This window comes from Sinohyriopsis cumingii, chromosome 6, assembly GCF_028554795.1.
Source record: "Sinohyriopsis cumingii isolate HCF-2022 chromosome 6, ASM2855479v2, whole genome shotgun sequence".
Classification (NCBI taxonomy): domain Eukaryota; kingdom Metazoa; phylum Mollusca; class Bivalvia; order Unionida; family Unionidae; genus Sinohyriopsis; species Sinohyriopsis cumingii.
The window spans coordinates 139,328,005-139,352,029 of record NC_142966.1 but is presented as its reverse complement, the minus strand read 5'-3'; the positions used below and the strand labels follow the sequence as shown (position 1 = coordinate 139,352,029).

At 35.8% G+C, this 24,025-nt stretch overlaps 1 protein-coding gene across 2 annotated transcripts in view; it reads right to left on the bottom strand.

The window, feature by feature from the left end:
* The window catches only part of LOC149798108 (cytoplasmic dynein 2 heavy chain 1-like), a 180,324-nt gene that overhangs the window by 57,998 nt on the left and 98,301 nt on the right, over positions 1–24,025 (bottom strand). The window contains exons 48-57 of one of the 2 annotated variants that reach the window (XM_089963194.1): positions 23,247–23,469; positions 21,679–21,821; positions 19,447–19,692; positions 17,294–17,431; positions 12,562–12,836; positions 9,485–9,608; positions 6,691–6,812; positions 4,692–4,905; positions 2,856–3,107; positions 406–426 (exon numbers count right to left, since the gene is read on the bottom strand). In XM_089963194.1, the coding sequence (XP_089819320.1) occupies positions 406–426; positions 2,856–3,107; positions 4,692–4,905; positions 6,691–6,812; positions 9,485–9,608; positions 12,562–12,836; positions 17,294–17,431; positions 19,447–19,692; positions 21,679–21,821; positions 23,247–23,469 (1,758 nt within the window). The remainder of the gene's footprint in view (positions 1–405; positions 427–2,855; positions 3,108–4,691; positions 4,906–6,690; positions 6,813–9,484; positions 9,609–12,561; positions 12,837–17,293; positions 17,432–19,446; positions 19,693–21,678; positions 21,822–23,246; positions 23,470–24,025) is intronic. The other variant, XM_089963195.1, reaches the window with a different exon arrangement.

Below are 24,025 nucleotides of genomic sequence, written 5' to 3'. Positions count from 1 at the left end.
AATAATTTTTTCCAAAATTGTCTAAATAATTCTGAACAAATACTTTTTACAAACTACCTTAAAAGCAATATTGTATTAATTGCAAAACAGCAATTTCATTGATATTTTGTTTGTTCATGCTCCTATTCTTGACTGAATATTACAGTAATTTAAGTTCTATTCTGTTCATTCAAGCTCCTATTCTTGACTGAATATTACAGTAATTTAGGTTCTATTCTGTTCATTCATGCTCCTATTCTTCACTGAATATTACAGTAATTTAAGTTCTATTCTGTTCATTCATGCTGCTATTCTTCACTGAATTTTATACAGTAATTTTTTAGATCAAAGTCGCAGAAAGCCAAAAGGGTGCGTTCAAAGGTGATTGCATTCTGGTGCAGATTAATCCACTAACACATAGCTTACCCCAGCTTCATAGTCATTTAGCTATGGACATTGTAAGAAGGAAGTAGAAATTGTTAATACATAAGAGAGGAATACTAAAAGAAAAAGTCCAGTTTAGTATCTTATTTTCCAGTAAAGCTTTGAATCCTGTGTGTTATATACATATAATTTTTAAAAAATCATCTTCTGTCAATGCCTACTCATTATTAATATTTACGAATAATGTGCAAGTAGAAGATTAATAAGTACAGTTATTATCTTCTATCAATAACATGAATTACTGTTGTATGTACATCTCATTAAATGCTTAAATCAATTTTTCCAATTTGTTAGACATATGGGGAAATGTTACAAAAGTTCAGTCAAGATGACAGGTTTCAAAAAATAGTCTTGATGGCATGGTTACAAAGTAATCTAGATAAAAAAAATTATAAACATAGTCTAGTAAACTAAAAGGTTAAAAAATGTACAATCTAGATGACAAGGTCACAAAAGTATTGCCTACACCAGAAGATTACAAAAGTAGTTTAGATCACGAGATTACAAAAGTAGTTTAGATCACAAGATTACAAAAGTAGTTTAGATCACAAGATTACAAAAGTACATTTTAGACAACAAGGTTACAAAAGTAGTCTAGATCACAAATGTGGAAAAGTTATAAAAGTATGGTCTAGATGAAATTTTTTAAAAAATGTATTACACAAACAAATATACATCAGCACGAATCTCTGTCAGTGTTATATGCTTTTTTAATATAATTCTACCATGCATATATTTGGTATCAGAATTAATGATCAATGAAAATCTGTGAAAGATCAAAGATTCAAGATAAACGAGATTTAGAATTTTGAGTTTGGAAAATGCATTTCAGTGAATATATTCCATTTTGAGTTTGGAAAATGCATTTCAGTGAATATATTCCATTTTGAGTTTGGAAAATGCATTTCAGTGAATATATTCCATTGTGAGTTTGGAAAATGCATTTCAGTGAATTTATTCCATATATATAATGCAAGATTTTCAAAAATGTATCGCAAAGACACGCAATATCCTGGATATGTTAGTGAGAAAGACTTACTTGTAAAAACACACACACAGGCTGATCTATGCTAATATTCATATTGTTTGAGATAGAGACACACATGAGTTTGTTTACAAGCTATCGCACTTCCATCTTGACTGTTAGAAAGCCGATGTCAATTCCTTTTTGAATGGTAAGTGAAAGTTACATGAAACATGTTATTAAATCTGAGCGCAATGATACTGAGCAAGACTAAAAATACTGAACTATGTGACTAAATCCAATGTTAAATTAAAAAAAATTGTAAGCAATATAATCTCTATGCTTTTAGTCACGTTATTAGATACATGTACCATCGTTACTCACTTATAAGCCAGACTGAACTTTATACACCCAGCTTTTTACCACTGCGTAATATGCTGGCAGATCTGGGTCTATGCAGTCTGTTAGGACTAATCAGTAGAATAAATATTCATTGTCCCTGACTTGCCAACACATAATGCACTTGCAGATCAGGGTCTTTGTTGTTTGCAGTTCAGCTCGAGTTACATTTGAGTACATGTGGTAAGTTCATTATTAAAATGCAGTAGTTGGGAGTCCATAACAGCCAACTTCATCATGTAACAAACCATGGTATAGAATGATAAATATTTCAATGACTGCCTGTTGGGGGGGGGGGGAGAAATTAACAAAATGCCACTCAAATGTTAAGCAATAACATGATAGTTGGGGTCCATTATTATAAAGACTGAAACACAAAACAGCAATAACATGATGGGGGGGGGGTCCATCTTTATACAATAATAAATAGCAATATCAGTGAAAACATCGAATAATAATGTTTTAAAAAGAGAATAATGATATAACACTGAACTCCATGTCATATTTTCCCAACACAATCAGTTATACATTTCATAGACCAATTAAAGTATATTGATTTCATTTTGCTCTTTACGTCCATTACAGAACTTTGATATAAAGAAGTGCATTAAAAACTGAACATAATTTGCAATATACATTTTAAATACATAGATGTACTACATTTGTGGGGCCATGCTCTACACATATTGTCATACAGATATGAATTCTCTCAGTAGACATACAATCAATATTATTTAGTCATGTATTCTTCTAAAACAACGCACAATGTCCAGAAATTTAATCGTATTGACGAATGAATGTTGTCTCTCCAAAAATGAAACATAAACAAGAATAAACAAAAAGATAGAAGCCACTAGAAATTTCCATGCAGTTTTTAGTTTCAATTTTAATGCTCAGTTTCTTCCTTTTTTAAACCATGACAATTATTTTACTACAGGACAAAACATTTATATTTATCATACTTATGACCAAATTTTAACAATATTAATAACTGAACTTCAATAAATCTGCCACTATGTCATGTTACTGATCACTGTACATGTCATGGTCGAATACTTATATTTCATACCTGCAAAATGACTAAAGCATTCTCCACAGAGAGGTCATCAGACGGTAAGCCTTCAGATTTCCAGATCAGCTGTTCACTCTCAGTGCTAAGGAAGCGCCTCAAGTCAAATCCATGAACTTGAAATGCCTCAGTCCAGGAGGTCATTAGTTTATGACGAACATCTTCTGGGGCTTTGGAGAGGTACGCTACAAATCCAGCTGCCAGCAGTGCTCTTTTGGGTAGTTCCTTCATTTCCGTTGATAATTCTCCCACCTACAATTATACAAAATGTACATTATCGATGTTAAACAAATCATGTCATGATTTCTTCAATCAGAATCTTACTAACTGTGGATAGGGGCCCCGAGTGGCCGAGTGGTCTAAAGTGCTCTCCGTTATGGATCACTGCCATTTCACCTCCATCTGCATGGGTTTGAGTCTCTGATTCGCCTAATGTGGGTATGTGAAAAAGCTTGCCAGTAGCTTCTCATGGGTCGGTGGTTCTTTCCGGGATTTTCCCCGGGTTCTTCCTCCACCATTAATACTGGCCACCATGTATAGCATATAATGGCATTAAACCCTACAACAACAACTAACTGTGGTTATCTTCTTTAATGCTTTATAATGAAAATGCAAAGTAATGCCTATTCATTCTGCACTGTCTTTTGTTAAAAAAATTTTTTTTTTGCCTGTAACCAGTTTGCATATGCCTGTAGTCTATGTCGAACTAAATGTCGATACGATGGTTCACCAAAGACCCATAGACATGGTCTTGCATAAATAAAGACATAAACAAAGTTTAAAGTACTTTCTACAAAAGCATGTTTTCATCTTTAATCTTGAAATTAGGAGGAACAGGTAACTGGTTTTAAAACTGGCATCAAATTACTACAGTTATTGCTGGGGCCCCGAGTGGCCAAGTGGTCTAAAGCGCTCTCCGTCACGGATCACTGCCATCTCATCTCTATCTACATGGGTTCGAGTCTCGGGCTCGGTCAATGTGGGTATGTGAGAAAGCTTGCCGGTAGCTTCTCATGGGTCGGTGGTTCTTTCCGGGATTTTCCCGGGTTCTTCCTCCACCATTAATACTGGCCGCCATGTATAGCCTATCTTGTGCTGAAAAATGGCATTAAACCCCATAACAACAATAACAACAACGGTTATTGCTGTAAGTATAATACAACAAAACTATAATGGCCTTCTTTGCCATATCGGGTTAGTATTTAGGAGAGTACAACAACACAACCTTTGACCAGGTCCCAATTCTTAAACACAGCTAGCTCTGTAATCACAAAAGCGTTTCAGCATAAAATCTTAAAATCAAGACTTTTGTCTCAGAATAAAAAACAATCCTTGCAGTCTTCTGACATCTGGGAAAATGTACAAATGCGCAGAACAAATTGAACATCACTGAAACAAAACGTTTAGTGATTCAGCCTTTTAGTCTGAATTCAAATTTTGCGCCCTAGAGATTTTTTGAGTAGAGATCTTACGTTTTTGATCCTGTGTGGCTAGTTATTTTAACCACCAATAGAAGCTATTCTATATGATAAACGACTGGGGACAAGAGCAATTTTGGACCCAAACTACATGTCTGGCATATATTTCTTTTAAAAAAAACTGCTGTGCCTATGTCCCTTATATGTTTTCACTGCACAGCCCTTACAACATCTTGCTTAAATAGAATCATTAACTGTCTTCTAAAACATAAATGTCTTTTTGAGTTATCCATGTAGGATCCTTTCATTTTAAACCTACATAAATGGGAAGGTTATTTTCAAGCTAGGCAAACTTAAATATTGAAGTAATTTTAAAATCAAGTGACTTTGAAATATGCAACATGAAAACAGATCCTACCTGCTTACTCCATCTCTGGTATTCTCCTTCCAGTTTCGACACTAGGGTCTCAGCAGCATTAATAGTCTCATTTTCCTTCTCCAGTTTGATTTTCAGCTCCGCAGCCTCCTTAGTCAGTGTCTCAAAGCGCTTTCGAAGACTGGCAACTTTTGCATCTACTTCATCCAGATCACGGCTCAGTTTTTCCATGCGAGCCTCAGCTCGCTGAAGTTTTCTGGTTGATAACAATAAAACTTAATAAATAGAAGATTTCACACGCCTCAGATCTTTTAAGTTTCATGGGTGATAACAGGAATGTTTAATAAATGGAGGATTTTAAATGGTATTAGTTAGGTATGAAATTTATAAATATATCTTATAATGGTACAAAGGTAAAAAATGAAATATGGATGGAGTAAGTATCGACCTTGGTATAACCCAAATATCTGTCTAGTCTATGGCAGGTATATGGGCATCACCTAAATACCTGAATAGTCTATGGCAGGTATGTGCGCATCACCTAAATACCTGTATAGTCTATGGCAGGTATATGGGCATCACCTAAATACCTGTATAGTCTATGGCAGGTATATGGGCATCACCTATATATGTGCATCGTCTAGGGCAGGTATACAGAAATCATTTAAATACTTGTATCATCTATGGCAGGAGTGTAGGAATCACCTAAATACTTGTATAGTCTATGGCAGGAGTGTAGGAATCACCAATACTTGTGTAGTCTATGGCAGGAGTGTAGGAGTCACCTAAATACTTGTGTAGTCTATAGCAGGAGTGTAGGAATCACCTAAATACTTGTTAAGTCTACAGCAGGAGTGTAGGAGTCACCTAAATACTCGTATAGACTATGGCAGGAGTGTAGGAATCACCTAAATACTTGTGTAGTCTATGGCAGGAGTGTAGAAATCACCTAAATACTCGTATAGACTATGGAGGAGTGTAGGAATCACCTAAATACTTGTAGAGTCCACTGCAAGAGTGTAGGAGTCACCTAAATACTTGTGTAGTCTATGGCAGGAGTGTAGGAGTCACCTAAATACTCGTATAGACAATGGCAGGAGTGTAGGAATCACCTAAATACTCATATAGACTATGGCATTAGTGTAGGAATCACCTAAATACTTGTACAGTCTGCTGCAGGGGTGTAGGAGTCACCTAAATTATTGTGTAGTCAATGGCAGGAGTGTAGGAGTCACCTAAATACTCGTATAGACTATGGCAGCAGTGTAGAAATCACCTAAATACTTGTAGAATCCACTGCAGTAGTGTATGAATCACCTAAATACTTGTAGAATCCACTGCAGTAGTGCAGAAATCACCTAAATACTTGTAGAATCCACTGCAGTAGTGTATGAATCACCTAAATACTTGTAGAATCCACTGCAGTAGTGTATGAATCACCTAAATACTTGTAGAATCCACTGCAGTAGTGTATGAATCACCTAAATACTTGTAGAATCCACTGCAGTAGTGTAGAAATCACCTAAATACTTGTAGAATCCACTGCAGTAGTGTATGAATCACCTATATACTTGTAGAATCCACTGCAGTAGTGTATGAATCACCTAAATACTTGTAGAATCCACTGCAGTAGTGTAGAAATCACCTAAATACTTGTAGAATCCACTGCAGTAGTGTATGAATCACCTAAATACTTGTAGAATCCACTGCAGTAGTGTAGAAATCACCTAAATACTTGTAGAATCCACTGCAGTAGTGTATGAATCACCTAAATACTCGTATATTCTACAGCAGGAGTATAACCATGAACTATTCAAACTTTGTTTTTCTGGAAATTTTAGTACAGTGTTACTGTTACTTAGTTTAAGGCCATAGAATCATAATAAAAGTAAAATTAACATCATTACTGAGTTGGCAGACAACTGTAACGCAAAGGCTTATTACTATTTTCAAGCGAATTACACATTTTCGGTTTTCAAAATTTTAAAAATGTGCACACAATAAAACAGATGCTTTTTGAAAGTGGCTCCAGTGAACTTACTTCCGTAGTTCTGCCTGTTCCTTCTCTAGAGGTTCCACCTTCTCCAGGACATAAGAGTACTGGATATTGGCCTTGACCCATTGGGCCAGGGGTTCAGCTGCCACTGAGGCTCTTCGTGCATTCTGGAAAAGATAATGATACTTTGACCCTACATATCCAGGGGGAAATATTATGTAAAATAATTGCTTAGTTGATGCATCACCAAAAACTCATAGTTGAAGACATAAACCAGGGAGAATGGAAAAAAACTGGTACAAAACACTGTTTTAAAAACAACAAAAAAGACAAGAATAACAACAATAATAAGAACAGTTGCAGCAACAGCAAAATCAATGTAAACATTATCTTATTCAAGATTATATGAGCCATTCTATTTATAGATACATGAAACATGTACAACGCAGTTTTATAATATATCCATTTGTATGAGTACCCTGATTCAATTAACAGTCAAGCATGAAAAAGAATTGGGTCGACACGGTAAGCCTACAATCAAAGCATTACTAAATAAGTTTTAACCAAACCTTAACTATTATTGATGCCACTGCAAAATGAGTGTTGTCTTGCTTCCCATAACATAAATACAACAAAAATACAATGTCTACTATAATTTGAGGGGTTCCTTCCCTGGGTCCACTCATACAATGTATGCTTTACTGGAATATTCCAAATTATAATAGTACTCACTGATTATAATGCTGTCCATGGAAGTTATACACTATACCCCCTAATGGTACGACTACATCATAATGAAATACATACAACTTTACTACAACTTAACAAATGGGATCCATACTAACTTTATAACAGGTAATGTGTTATAATGAAGGGCATAATAGTGAGTAAGTGATATAAAGCTAATACAATTATGCTGATAATGCCTGAGGTTAATAATTATAAAGATAATCACAGATCAATAAATTATTTGGGGACTATCACTATATACTGACATTTGTCCCAGTCAAAATGGAGACTATCAATGTATACTGACATTTGCCCCAGTCAAATTGGAGGCTATCACTGTATATTGACATGTGCCCCAGTCAAAATAGGGAATATCACTGTATATTGATATGCACCCCAGTCAAAATAGGGGCTATCACTTTATACTGACATTTGTCCCAGTCAAAATGATGACTATCACTGTATATTGACATTTGTCACTGTCAAAATAGGGACTGCCACTGTATATTGACATTTGTATCAGTCAAAATGGAGAGTATCACTGTATATTAACATTTGTCCCAGTCAAAAATGGAAACTATCATTGCATTTTGACATCTGTCCCAGTCAAAATGGAGAGTATCACTGTATATTGACATTTGTTCCAGTCAAAATGGAGTCTTTCACCGTATATTACATTTGTCCCAGTCATTTTGGAGACTATCAATGTATAATGACATGTGCCCCAGTCAAAATAGGGCCTGGGGCCCCGAGTGGTCTAAAGCGCTCTCTGTTACGGATCACTGTCATCTCACCTCTGTCTGCGTGGGTTCGAGTCTCGGATTCGGCCAATGTGGATATGTGAGAAAGCTTGCCAGTAGCTTCTCGAGGGTCGGTGGTTCTTTCTGGGGATTTTCCGGTTTCTTCCTCCACCATTAATACTGGCCGCCATGTATAGCCTATCACGTGCTGAAAAATGGCGTTAAACCCTACAACAACAACAACAACAAAATAGGGCCTATCACTGTGTATTCACATGTACCCCAGTCAAAATAGGGGCTATCACTTTATATTGACATTTGTCCCAGTCAAAATGAAGACTATCACTGTATACTGACATTTGTCACTGTCAAAATAGGGACTGTCACTGTATATTGACATTTGTATCAGTCAAAATGGAGAGTATCACTGTATATTGACATTTGTCCCAGTCAAAATGGAGTCTTTCACTGTATATTGATATTTGTCCCAGTCAAAATGGAGACTATCAGTGTATACTGACATGTGCCACAGTCAAAATAGGGACTATCACTGTATATTACATTGTCCCAGTCAAATTGGAGACTATCACTGTATACTGACTTATGCCCCAGTCGGAATAGAGACTATCATTTATTATTGACATTTGTCCAAGTTAAAATGGCAACTATCACTGTATACTCACATATACCCCAATTAAAATGGCAACTATCACTGTATATTGACATATGCCCCAGTCAAAATGGCGACTATCACTGTATATTGACATACGCCTGAGTCAGAATGGAGACTATCACTGTATACTGACATCTGCCCCAGCCAAAATGGAGACTATCATTGTATATTGACATTTGTCCCTGTCAAAATGGAGACTATCACTGTGTATTGATATTTGTCCCAGTCAAAATGGAGACTATCATTGTATACTGACATGTGCCCCTGTCAAAATAGGGACTATCATTTATTATTGACATTTACCTAAGTTAAAATGGCAACAATCACTGCATACTGACAAATGCCCCAATCAAAAAGGCAACTATCACTGAATATTGACGTATGCTCCAGTCAAAATGGAGACTATCACTGTATACTGACATATGCCCCAGGCAAAAATGGAGACTATCATTGCATTTTGACATCTATCCCAGTCAAAATGGCAACTATTACTGTATAATGACATCTGTCCTAGTCAAAACGGAGACTATCACTGTATATTGGCATCTGTCCCAGTTTACTTAGTAGTTTTCAAAGTGAAAATGAATACAAAATATTGTTTTAGTCTTAGCGGTTTAGTACTTCTCATAGTTACTTCTTTAAGAGTCTTTTTACTGCAACAACAACATGATTCAGATTTGTGTAAATATCATGATACCTTTGTATCAAAGGAGTCTTTGTTTTTCTTGAGATGCTCTTCAACACTCTCCCTGATGTCTGGTGAGATCTTCCTGGCATCAAATGTCTGGATTTCTTCCTTTACCCCTCTCTTGGCAAGGAAACTGGTGAACCAAAATTGTGACATAAAATATAAGATATGATTAGAAGTAAAACTGTTCAACCAAAATTGTGAAACAAGATATAAGATCTGCTAAGAAATGAAAGTAGTCATCAACAATCGTGTTATGAAATAAAAGATATAGTTAGGAAGGAAACTCTTTAACCAAAATTGTGAAACAAGATATAAGATCTGGTTAGAAAAGAAACAGAATCTTCAAAATATATAAAATAAAATATAAAGATTTTGATGGTGATTCAAACTGAATAATGGAGCTACAATAAGGATAAAGTAATTCATTACATGAATATTGTTATCTAGCTTAATATGCCCATATAAATTTTTTTATATATAACACGTTAAAAAAAACACCTTATAACTTTGAAAAATTTAATCATTACATCATGAAAGGCAAAATCACTTCACCACCTTATTCTGCCATTTTGTTAAATCGGCTTTCTGGTCATGTGATCGACAGTCTTACAAGTGTGATCATTCACATGAAATTGATGAACTGTGTTCAATTATTCAATCTTCAAAAAGAAAAGGCAATAAATAAAAATTATTTGACTTATTTCATATTTTTCATTCAAAATAAGTGCGTATCTAAGATTCACTATGTCATGAGTGAGATCAGAGAAGTAAATTCTTAGAAAACAAAACCAATCATCACTATAAGCCATGATTCTGTCTGTCTGTCTGTCCTATGGTCCATGTAGCTCTCTCTTAGTAGAATATTGCTGAGAAGACTGGATAAGTCCTTCTAATTGTTTTCTTTCAACATTAGTAAATCAATGAAATGATTTCTTCATTTAACAAAGCCAGGTATCAGAATCAGTGATTTAATTAGCTACTAGCTTACACATGTGATTCAATTAGCTACTAGCTTACACATGTGATTCAATTAGCTACTAGCTTACACATGTGATTCAATTAGCTACTAGCTAATACATGTGATTTAATTAGCTACTAGCTTACACATATGATTTAATTAGCTACTAGCTTACACACGTGATTCAATTAGCTACTAGCTTACACATGTGATATAATTAGATACTAGCTGACACGTGATTTAATTGGCTACTAACTTATACATGTGATTTAATTAGCTACTAACTTACACATGTGATTCAATTAGCTACTAGCTTATACATGTGATTTAATTAGCTACTAGCTTACACATGTTTAACTGTCAAGACATTAAGCCAATGTGCATTGCAAATAGAAATGCTTGTCGAGTTTGTAAACTTTTGGGAATATAAAGGAAGTTTCTGAACTCGAAGATGAAACCCCAGGATTCCAATTCTTTCTAGAGTGGTATGGCCAATTGTGATAATCATATATAATCATTATTCTTAAGAATCAATTGCAAATTATATAATTCAGAAACAATCTTTATGAAAAATATTTGTTTAAAAATATAAAATATTGTGTTCAGATAGCATCCACAAGACATACTGTATAAACTGGCATTTAAGGAAGGTCCAACAGCATCCATAAGACATACTGTATAAACTTGCATTAAAGCAGGTCCAAATAGCATCCATAAGACATACTGTATAAACTTGCATTTAAGGCAGGTCCAACTAGCATCCATAAGACATACTGTATAAACTTGCATTTAAGGCAGGTCCAACTAGCATCCATAAGACATACTGTATAAACTTGAATACAAGGCAGGTCCAACTAGCATCCACAAGTCATACTGTATAAACTTGCATACAAGGCAGGTCCAAATAGCATCCACAAGACATAATGTATAAACTTGCATACAAGGCAGGTCCAACTAGCATCCACAAGACATACTGTATAAACTTGCATAGAAGGCAGGTCCAACTAGCATCCACAAGACATACTGTATGAACTTGCACACAAGGCAGGTCCAAACAGCATCTACAAGACATACTGTATAAACTTGCATACAAGGCAGGTACAAACAGCATCCACAAGACATATTGTATAAACCTGCATACAAGGCAGGTCCAAACAGCATCCACAAGACATACTGTATAAACTTGCATACAAGGCAGGTCCAACTAGCATCCACAAGACATACTGTATAGGCTTGCATATAATGCAGGTCCAAACAGCATCCACAAGACATACTGTATAAACTTGCATACAAGGCAGGTCCAACTAGCATCCACAAGACATACTGTATAAACCTGCATACAAAGAGGGCCCAACTAATATCCACAAGACATACTGTATAAACTTGCATACAAGGCAGGTCCAAAAGCATCTACAAGACATACTGTATAAACCTGCATACAAGGTAGGTACAAACGGCATCCACAAGACATATTGTATAAACTTGCATACAAGGCAGGTCCAAACAGCATCCACAAGACATACTGTATAAACTTACATACAAGGCAGGTCCAACTAGCATCCACAAAACATACTGTATAAACTTGCATATAATGCAGGTCCAAACAGCATCCACAAGACATATTGTATAAACTTGTATACAAGGCAGGTCCAACTAGCATCCACAAGACATACTGTATAAACCTGTATACAAGGAGGGTCCAACTAATATTCACAAGGCATACGGTGTAAACTTGCATACAAGGCAGGTCCAACTAGCAGCCACAACCTGCATTTAAGGATGAGCCAACTGCCAACAACATAGACCCTGATCTGCCATCACAAAATGTTTCAGCACATCAGGGTCTATGTTGTTGTTCTACTGAGTATTCCTAACGAACTGCATAGACCCAGGTCTGCTGGCAGGAATGTGATGGCAGATCTGGTCAGTTTGCAGCTTGATCCAACTTATATATCAGTATAAACACTACTTGTATGTGACAACAGCCACAACGGCAAATTACAAACTGCCACAAATTTGTCGAACATTGCTTTATCATGCCAAGATAAATGACAGAATGAGAAATTTTGTTTCTATTTATTTGTTTACCCTTGGAATGTTCAGGCAAGAGGTGTTATGTACTGACCTTTTCATGCTGACCCAGGAGGTGTCAAAGATGCCCATAAGTCGGAGCACACCCTCAAGGATGTCCCTGATGACATCAGGTGGGGCTCGCAGTGAGCGAATCTCTGACAGTGACTCTGTCTTGATGTTCCCAACAGCTGTCTTGGCTTCTTGTATGAGAGGTTCTACCTCTTTCATTTCTTTGTCTATGGCTTTCTTTCTGGTCTCCAAAAGTGCATTTTCCTTTGCCGCTGACTGCTTCAACTCCTCCATCTCACTCTTCTGGTCACTAGCATTCTAAGGGAAAGGAGCAGAGGATCTTACATGTGTGTCCATTTGATATGAAATTATACAAGTTAAATAAGAATCAAACACAACAAGCCCTCAGCGAGACGCATATAGTATTTTTCTAGAAGTTTCATTCATTTTCTCCAAAACAGACGCAAGTTGAAGTTCTATTTATCACATATTTGGGGTTGATCAAAATTTTTTTCAACCAACTGTCCAAGTGGATTTCAGAAAATTCACTTTTCCCACCTAAATGTTTACTCTTTCCAAAATTTAAATCTCTTGCCCAGGTTTTATGAGATATATCCATTTTAATATATATTTTAAACAAAATAACAATTTACAAAATATTTATTTCTTCAAAGGACTTAATCTTTTTTGTCTGTTATTGTCCGTGTATCTTGTATACACCAGTTCTTGCTCCAATATGGTACCATCAGTACTTCCATCAGCACAAATGTAATAGAAATTTACTGGAATTCAGACCTTACCGAACTTCCCTGAAGGCTTGATCAATTGACAGAACAAAGTCTTGCCCCGAGTCTGTTTTTATATTAGAACCAAGTTTAAGACCATTCTCCTCCTGGAATGCACACTCTTTTCCATATCAGAAAATGATCTTCCTTATTTTAGGCTAGGGTGTTGTCTATGTTAAAGAAAGATCTCATTTTTAATTGTTTTTTTATTTCATTCTCATTTAGTTTTAAAATGACCTTTCCTAGCAGCTGTAAATTTATGGATTATCTGGGGGCCCAGAGTGGCCGAGTGGTCTAAAGAGCTCTCCGTTACGGATCACTGCCATCTCACCTCTGTCTGCGTGGGTTCGAATCTCTGATTCGGCCAATGTGGGTATGTGAGAAAGCTTACCAGTAGCTTCTCGTGGGTCAGTGGTTCTCTCCGGGATTTTCATGGGTTATTCCTCCACCAATAATACTGGCCGCCATGAAAAGCCTATCGTGTGCTGAAAAATGGCATTAAACCCTACAACAACAACAACAACAACAACATGGATTATCTGCACATGCAGGGTAGTGTTATGCATAGACAGTATCAAACAGGCTTTATGAGATCCCAAACCATCCCAAATTGTCCCAAACCATTCCAAATTGTCTCTGTGAGGCTTGCTTGATTAAATCCTGAGATTGTTAGTTTGACTGACACATACACTGGCTATTTTCCAACCTGTGCCACTTTAGGATATTGTTTGCATTAAGTGCAGAACAGCTTTCCTTTAGTCAATGAATTCAAGCCCAACAATATGTAATGATTACTTCGTCTGATGACTGAACCAACTAAAGTTATCATAACATACATTTTGTAATTTAAATGCAAACACAAGCATAAATGCATGATTTCTTTCAAATTTGGTCAGATTCATTTTGATAGAAGTTGTTTCAAAGTTTTCATTTTTCAGTTTTGCAGTCATATAGAATGGAGGATCAGCATCATTTGTATAAACTGGAAAGGATTTCATGCCAGGTATTAAATTTAGTCAAATTCTGCTGATCAACCATTAAGAAGCCATTTGAGGTATTTCTATGATTTGTCCTTGTCGTCAAATTTGATGTGAGATAGGCATTATTTCTACAAATTTGAAATGCTTTTATACCTATATGAGGGGCCCTGAGTGGCCGAGTGGTCTAAAGCGTTCGCCGTTACAAATCACTGCCATCTCACCTCTGTCTGCGCCGGTTCGAGTCTCAGATTCAGCCAATGTAGATATGTGAGAAAGCATGTCAGTAGCTTCTCGTGGGTCGGTGGTTCTTTCCGGGGATTTCCCGGGTTCTTCCTCCACCATTAATACTGGCCGCCATATATAGCCTATCGTGTGCTGAAAAATGGTGTTAAACCCCATAACAACAACAACAACAACAACGCCTATATGCCTTCTATAATTGGCATCATTTCTACAAATTTGAAATTCTTTTATGCCTATATGCCTTCTATAACAGGTATCATTTCTACAAATCTGAAATGCTTTTATGCCTATATGCCTTCTATAATAGGCATCATTTCTACAAATCTGAAATTCTTTTATGCCAATATCCCTTCTATAAAAAAAAAGTCTCAAATTCTATTCAGCAGTTTTTGAAAGACCATTTAAATGATTTTCTATTTTTAGTTGTTACTGCATGGTTTAATGCTATTTTTCAGTGCAAGATATGCTATACATGGTGGCCAGTATAAATGGTGGGGAAAGAGCCCAGGAAAATCGTGAAAAGAACCACTGACCCACAAGAAGCTACTGGCAAGCTTTCTCACATACCCACAGTGGCCGACCCCAAGACTTGAACCCATGCAGACTGAGGTGAGATGACAGTGATCCATAATGGTGAGTGATTTAGACCACTTTGCCACTTGCGGCCCCTCTATTTTAAGGAATGGAAACCTTGATTGGCTTCATTTGTATAACTTTTAAAAATCACACCATAACGTTTTGTGTCAAATTTAGTTAAATTCTGTTCAGCAGCTTTTAAGAAGCCATTCAAACAATGATTTCCATATATTTTGGTAAAGGCAGCCATATTTGATGACTGATCAACAAAATTTGTACAAATTTTAAAGCCATTTATGCTGGAATGCTTTCTTCTGAATTCAGCCAGATTCTTATCTGACTTTTTGTATATTTTAGTAATGCTGTTCATATGTGATATTAGATTAGCATCATCCGTATAAAGGACTGAAAACCACAAAGCTCTCTGCCTTAAGGCCAGGTGAATTATTCGTGTAGCATTTAACTATTCATTTTGTTTGCATCCATGATCAAGAAATAACAAAAAATGAAAATGAAAACAAAGTCTCTAAGACATTTAAAATTCCTTTTCTTTACTAAAAGCATAGAATCTTATAGATTGCTTTAAAGTCTGATTTTAATAATGTAGACCCCAGAGCAATCAGCAAAACTTCTGTAATTCTATGTCTCTAATGTTAAATACACATGGCTTTCTTGTCTTTTTTATGGCAAATTTTTTCTCTCAAAAAGCAGGACAAATTGAAACATTTGAAATAAGATATCCAGTCAAAATGAACAATAATATGAAAGACCCTTCACCCGCCAGCCCTGGTGTTATATGATCACTGGAATAAAGAAGATGGAGATAAAATTCTCGTCTCATACATGAAATTTAAGAAGAAAAGAAAACAAACTAAAATATGCATGACTTAGATGTGGGTAAAGCAGTACCTGAATCAAACACTTGAAATCAGGACTAAATGTCAGCAGTTTACCGGCATGGCTGTTGTAATGTCAGTAGTTTACTTGCATGGCTGTTGTAATGACAACATTGTACTTGTACGGCTGTTGTTATGTCAGTAGTTTACTTGCATGGCTGCTTTACTGTTTGTAGTTTACTTGTATGGCTGTTGTAATGTCAATATTTTACTTGTATGGCTGTTGTAATGTTAATTTACTCACATGGCTGTTGTTATGTCAATATTTTACTTGTATGGCTGTTATAATGTCAGAAGTCAACCTGCATGGCTGTTGTAATGTCAGTAGTTTACTTGTATGGCTGTTGTAATGTCAATATTTTACTTGTATGGCTGTTATAATGTCAGAAGTTAACCTGCATGGCTGTTGTAATGTCAGTAGTTTACTAGTATTGCTGTTGTAATGTCAATATTTTACTTGTATGGCTGTTGTAATGCCAGTAGTTTACTTGTATGGCTGTTGTAATGTCAGTACTGTACTTGTATGGCTGTTGTAATGTCAATATTTTACTTGTATGGCTGTTGTAATGTCATTAGTGTACTTGTATGGCTGTTGTAATATCAATATTTTACTTGTATGGCTGTTGTAATGTAAATATTTTACTTGGCTGTTGTAATGTCAGTAGTTTACCTGCATTGCTGTTGTAATGTCAATATTTTACTTGTATGGATGTTATAATGTCAATATTTTACTTGTATGGCTGTTGTAATATCAATATTTTACTTGTATGGCTGTTGCGATGTCAGAAGTCAACCATGCAGGCTGTTGTAATGTCAGTAGTTTACTCGTATGGCTGTTGTAATGTCAATATTTTACTTGTATGGCTGTTGTAATGTAAATATTTTACTCATATGGCTGTTATAATGTCAGAAAATAACCTGCATGGCTGTTGTAACGTCAGCAGTTTACTTGTATGGCTGTTGTAATGTCAATATTTTACTTATGTGGCTGTTGCAATGTCAGTAGTTTACTTGTATGGCTGTTGTAATGTCAATAATTTACTTGTATGGCTGTAGTAATGTCAGAAAGAAGTTAACCTGCATGGTTGTTATTTTGTCAGTAGTTAACTTGTATGGCTGTTGTAATGTGAGAAGTTAACCTGCATGGCTGTTCTAATGTCAGTGGTTTACTTGTATTGCTGTTGTAAAGTCAATATTTTACTTGTATAGATGTTTGTAATGTCAGTAGTTTACTTGCATGGCTGTTATAATGTCAGTAGTTTATCTGCATGGCAGTTATAATGGCAGCACTTTACCTGCATAGCTGTTGTAATTTCTCGTAGTGCTGAGTCTGCCTCAGCTTGTTTTTCAGCTAGTAATTGACTCTGCTCAGCAGCCTTCCTCTTCAGTTCATCTACAAGCTGCTTGGCTTCATTCAGTTTGGATACACCAGCCTAGTAGCAAAAGAACAGACCCTATATATCAACACCATGTATACTACCTTTACAAAGCACCCCCACCTCCTATCCTAGAAGCAAAATATTGATTGATTGATTGATTGTGGTTGTACTGCATACCAGCACTTGAAGCTATTTAGTGACATAGAAAAGATTGTCATATTATTTACAGTTGATAAAAGGTTCATTATTGATCAGCAATAATAAAATCAAGTAATTAAAAGTAAAAAGGTGAGATGATGAAGGTAATATAAGATTGTGCAGGTTATTCATTATTCCATACTTCCATGTTGTATCATAAGCATTTTATAAATCAAAGAAGACTGCTACTAAATGTTCCAGCTTTATAAAAACATCAAGAATAAACGTTTCCAGTCTAAATAGATGGTCTTTGGTATTGTGACCATATCAAAATCCACTTTGAAAAGGAGATATTAAAGTATTAGTCTCCAAGTATCAAACAATCAAAGCTTTGATAATTCATTCCATTGTTTTACAAACACAGCTAATGAAAGCAATGGGTTGGTAGCTGGTAGGATCTGTGCTGGATCCTTACCTGGTTTGAGAATAGCTATTACTGTTGATTCTTTCCAAATTTTTGGTACATTACCAGTAATCCATAAATCACTGAAAATGTCCAAAACTGTGAGTACTGATGGTTCTGGTAGGTGTTTAAAAAAACTGGTACAGTATTTCATCAGGCCCAACAAATGTTGTTGTTGTTGTTGTTGTTGTAGGGTTTAATGCCATTTTTCAGCACAAGATAGGCTATACATGGTGGCCAGTATAATTGGTGGAGGAAGAACCCTGGAAAACCCCCAGGAAGAACCACCGACCCACGAGAAGCTACTGGCAGGCTTTCTCACGTACCAACGTTAGCCGCCCAACAAATGTTTCACTGTGAGTACTGATGGTTCTGGTAAGTGTTAAAAAACTGGTACAGTATTTAATCAGGCCCAACAAATGTTTGAAGGGCCTTGTTGAAAGTTTTCATAAGTTCCAAAAGTGAAAACAGTTGATTACAACTTTCTGAGTTGTTTGATGTAAACTTTAACTGTATCCTTTCTTTTTGACTATTTAGTCTCTGAAAGTCTGCTAAATAATGAGACAATGATGAAATTTTAGAGAAACTATCAGCAAGTACATTTGCTATGTCATGTTTGGAATTAATTTTTTTATATTCATTTCAGATGCTGAAAGCAATTCTGGTTTCCTTTACCATTTATGTTGTGGATCATGTTGAATACTTTCTTGATGGAGGAAAAAGAGTTTAAAGTAGCCAAAGATCAGACCATATACATCAATGCCATGTAATAATACAATGGACAAGCCTTATGAAGCAACTTTTCCCTCCTCCCTGTCTTGCATGTGCATTTCTTTAAATATTTTAAAGTTCTCCTTTAACTAATTCACCTTCTGACTGCAGAAAAGAGTAACCACTGTCTGTTACACTACTCTGAACATCATATTTAACAAACTACTATTCTTATTTATAAAAATTTTTTTTTTTTTTAAATTTACTCTGATTTTTTTGCAGTCGTTGCAATAATGCTGTTCCAGGTAATTTCAAAGTAAATGAGAGCACCTACTTACCATCACAAAATAACCAATGCTTTTAATTGCATGTTTTAAACCACCCTAGAAAAATCCCTGCCTTCTAAGAGTGGGAGCCAAGGATGACACAGCTACCAAAAGAGCATCACAATTAAACGTACAAAGTTTCATGAATGTCTACCCAGCTGTTGAGAAGGAAATGTGGTAATGGAAGGACAGACGGATGAACAGAAAGAGTATATCATGATTATCCAAGATAAAGCATTGGGGTTAACTGATAAAAAAGTTTGTTCTTGTTCCATTTTCTGTGTAGATATGAGCAGTGGAAAAATCTCTGTCTTATTTGCAATAGTTAATGGCCTCTGCCCTGGAGGTGACACCTCTGATAGAAAAAAAACCAAAAAACAAAAGCAAACAACTTTAAGACATGCAATGAGTTTGAAACACTGCAATGTTACCTGTAAGTGATGCTGTCTCTTCTCTATGCCTTGTTTCTTGTTGCTGTATACTTGCTGGTAGGTGTTGACAAATGAAACATATCTCCTTGGAGTAGCCACTAAACTGGCATTAGTGCATGCCTCATGGATGAACACAAAGCACTTCAATATATCCTCTCCTCCAGACAGCTTGCGTTTATGCTGTTTTGAATCCCCAATGCTGGCACCCTCTATCTTTGGCGGTCTGGTAAGTATCATATGTGGGACCTACCATCAAGAAATAAACCAATAGGATGCAAAGACAAAATTTTCCACTTATGGATGACATAATTTTCATCATAGGGCCAAAATTAAACAGCACAAGTCACATGATTCATAATGAATACCCAGAGTCATATTATCCTCTTAATACCATAATTCAAAGGACACCATGATGAACAGGCTGATTCACATGAGCCTATTGCCAGCATAAGTCTCTGGATCCTTTTAAGACTCAGGACCCACAATATATAGCCTCAATCTATGGACCCCATAATGACTAGCCCAAGTCATGGCATCATATTAATGGCCTGATCCACATGACCCATAATAATGGCCTGAGTCATATGACCCATTAACAGTCACAGTCACCCAATCCTCTTAATAGCCTGAGTCAAAGGACCAACATAATTACTAGCTGGAGTCACATGACCCTAATGATAACCAATGTTCACAGGATACTATTAATAGCCTGAGTCAGAGGATCCCATAATGAATAGCCCAAGTTCATGGGGCCCAATAAAGAAAAGCCTAAGTCACTGGACCATGTTAATAGCACAAGACCCCATAATAAATAGCCTGAGTCATATGACCATATTAATTGCATAAGATACTAAATTCCATATTATTTGTATATGCATTCATGTTCTTTTTCGCAAAAAAATTGCCTCCATAATCCAACATGAGTACTCAGTAACAGAAGATCAACAGCATAAAAATACATTTGTTAATAGAAAAGGAAAGAAAGCTGTGAGTTCATTTGAAAAGAAGAAATTAATTGGGAAATTGTGGCTCATACTGTCGGGAGTATAAAATGTTCTGAAGAGTGATAGGTTTCTTGACAACAAAACTGAACCACACTACTGTTCTAACTCACACATCAAAACCACTTTTCCATTGAAAGAAAACATTATAGTAAAATATTTTGGTCTGAGAGTACTAACCTGATCACATTAACATTAGGAAAACAAGCCTTTCTGAAACAATGAACATTTTGCCTTTACCATCGATATACAACATAGACCAAGGGAAGTAACTCTTACCCATTACCCCACCTTCACCAATGATAAGCAGCTCCAGTTCTAATCAGGGAGGTATGGGAGGGTTTTATAACGGTGTAATCAGGTAAGAATTCTCAGAGAAACACAATGCATTCCCCATTCACATTAAAATAAAAGTTCTGGGCAAATCCAGTGCAAGCACTAAACTAATGCCTGTGAGAAAGTTGTCAACTAGGTTTATTGGCAATCTGGGCAGAAGCCACTGAACAAACCAGATTCAATTCAAAAAGATATTAATAGGAATTCATGAGGTCATACTCGACTATGTTGACAGAGCTGACAGAAAACTTAAACTGGAGCAACCTAGTTGTGGTAAAGGGAGATTAGTAAGAGTTTCTTCCCTTGGTTAAAATTGTACAAAGACAGAAAATATTACATTTTTGTCTTTTCAGAAGGGCAGGATTTGGGAGGTATTGCAGTATATTTTCCTAACATTAATGTGATTGTGGAATGTAATCAAAGAAAACTGCTGTCTGCTGATATGTCTTTATTACAGCAATTTTCTGCAATAGCATTAAATAATAACCAACAATGTGGATCAGATATATAATAAATGTATATGTATCTTTCTTTAGAGTTGTCTGAACAATTTCTCTTACAACTGGAAAAGTGCTCTTGCAAACAGATAAATCATTACTACAAAAACCACGTATTCAGCTTGGTAATTAAGACTGGTAACTCATAACACAAACCTTAATCATAGTGCTATGACTAAATCCCACTAACCATTCTACAGCATACTCCTTGTACACTGCAGGCAGTTCAGAGCAAAGTTAGTTATGCATTCCATTGTCTGATTTACTCACCTTGACCATACTGTCCTGACTACATCCTTCTATCCACCGTACAGCACACTCTTTGTACTAAGCGTGATTGCTCTCACAGTTCTGAGTAAACTATTGTTGTTGCTGTCCATATAATCTGGTCTACTCACCTTGACCATACTGTCACGACTCCATCCTTCCATCCACTGTACAGCACACTCCTTGTACAGAGCTGGGTTGCTCTCACAATTCAGGATGAACTTTGAATTACTGCTATCCATGATAAGAACAATGTGCAGGTTTGCTTTTATCCCTGGAAAAAAAACCCAGTTAAGACAGAGTTTATAATTCATTCAAGAACACCAAAAGATGAGTAAACAATGAAAGTTAGTCATATAATATACAAAAATGGTAACAATATATTGTGATGATTACTTTTTGTCTGCACATTTAGGTTACAAATGTATGGACCATGATGACATTGAAACAAATGAGACAACCATAATTTAAGTATCATGATAATATTCTATGACATTAATAATATGAAATTGGCATTGTCTATTTGCTAGTTCGGCTGATTCACTACTTAGATATGCTGACAGAAATCATGTGATGCCATTTCTCTCACTTCAACAGTGAGCTTTCACTACTTGGACATCATGCTGTTTGATACTGTGTAATGCCATTTCTCCCACTTCAACAGTGAGCTTTCACTACTTGGACATCATGCTGACTGATATCGCATTTAATGTCAATTCAACAGTGAGCTCTTACAAAGGAAACTATATTATGCTGCATGCAATACCACTTGAAGTTTTAATAAATGTTCATTTCAAGTAAAAAATAACTATTTCATTCCAAACCATTTGGATGAAAATAGGTGAACAGTATTGTTCTGTTGGAGAAGAAAAACTGTGAACAGTTTCTGGATTCTAGACTTTTGAGGTCTTTTTCAAAAGTATATCTGTTTTGATTTCATGACAATCTTCAAAATGACATGATAGTTACAAAGTATACACCATGGAACATCTATATACTACTATACAATATACCCTAACTTACATGTCAAGTCCAACTGCAAGCAATATCTTCCACTGTATAATGTGCCAGTGGATCAGGGTCTATGCTGTTTGTTCTACTAATCACTTCAAACAAAACTTAGTAGACCCAGATCTGTATGTGCATTTTGCAATGGAACTGACATATATGCCAGAAAATGAGGTATATGTCATCATAGGTGCTCACTAGGAAGTTACTGTTGAGCTACACTTACCATGATTCACCCTTCCTAATAAAGCTGTTGACAGAAGTCCTCAAAGTTCAGCGAATAATATAACAGGCTGTCTTATCTAACAGTAAAGTATCAATAAGGCCATGTAATAAGATATTTTATGCAAAAATATATTATGATGTGACCTATTTTATATGAAACATTGTTATGGGCTATAATTAGCCATAAAATGTAATAAATTAGTAAGTAGCAATTATAAAATTAAGCTCACTAAATATGATGGAATCAATGACAAAATCTGTATTATATTTTACTAAGACAGACCACACACTACCACATGACTATGTTCTACCCAATGGACCAATACTGATTGCATCATAGTATTCAGTCTGTATGCAGAGTAAATCTGTTTTTGTAGTTATAGAGAGCAGATCTCCATAATTTTCCAGATGTGATCACCAAAACAACTCCCCTGTCTCCAACCTCTCCAGTTCCTTGAATACTCACTTGTGGCAAAGTAGTTTATAAGTGTCCCCCTAAAGCCTGCATCTGATGCCATGTCTCTGAGTGGATTAAGGATGGGTTCAAGCTCCTCAGGGGTGTAAAGTCCTGGTACCTCTCCAGCAGACAGGAGGCTGTTAATGAGCTCCAGGAACTGTGGATCAACAAAATGGTGGTCCTCCAGCAGCAAAACCATCTGCTGTCCTTCTATACCAGCCATCTGCATCACCTGTAATAGCAGAAAATGATGTAATACACATAATCTGCATCACCTGTAATAACAGAAAAAGAATGTAATACACATAATCTGCATTACCTGTAAGAACAGAAATTGAATGTAATACACATAATCTGCATCACCTGTAATAACAGAAATTGATGTAATACACATAATCTGCATCACCTGTAATAACAGAAAATGAATGTAATACACATAATCTGCATCTCCTGTAATTATAACAGAAAATGAATGAAATACACATAATCTGCATCACCTGTAATTATAACAGAAAATAAATGTAATACACATAATCTGCATCACCTGTAATAACGGAAATTGATGTAATACACATAATCTGCATCACCTGTAATAACAGAAAATGAATGTAATACACATAATCTGCATCACCTGTAATAACGGAAAATGAATGTAATACACATAATCTGCATCACCTGTAATAACGGAAAATGAATGAAATACACATAATCTGCATCACCTGTAATAACAGAAAATGAATGTAATACACATAAGCTGCATCACCTGTAATAACATAAAATGAATGCAA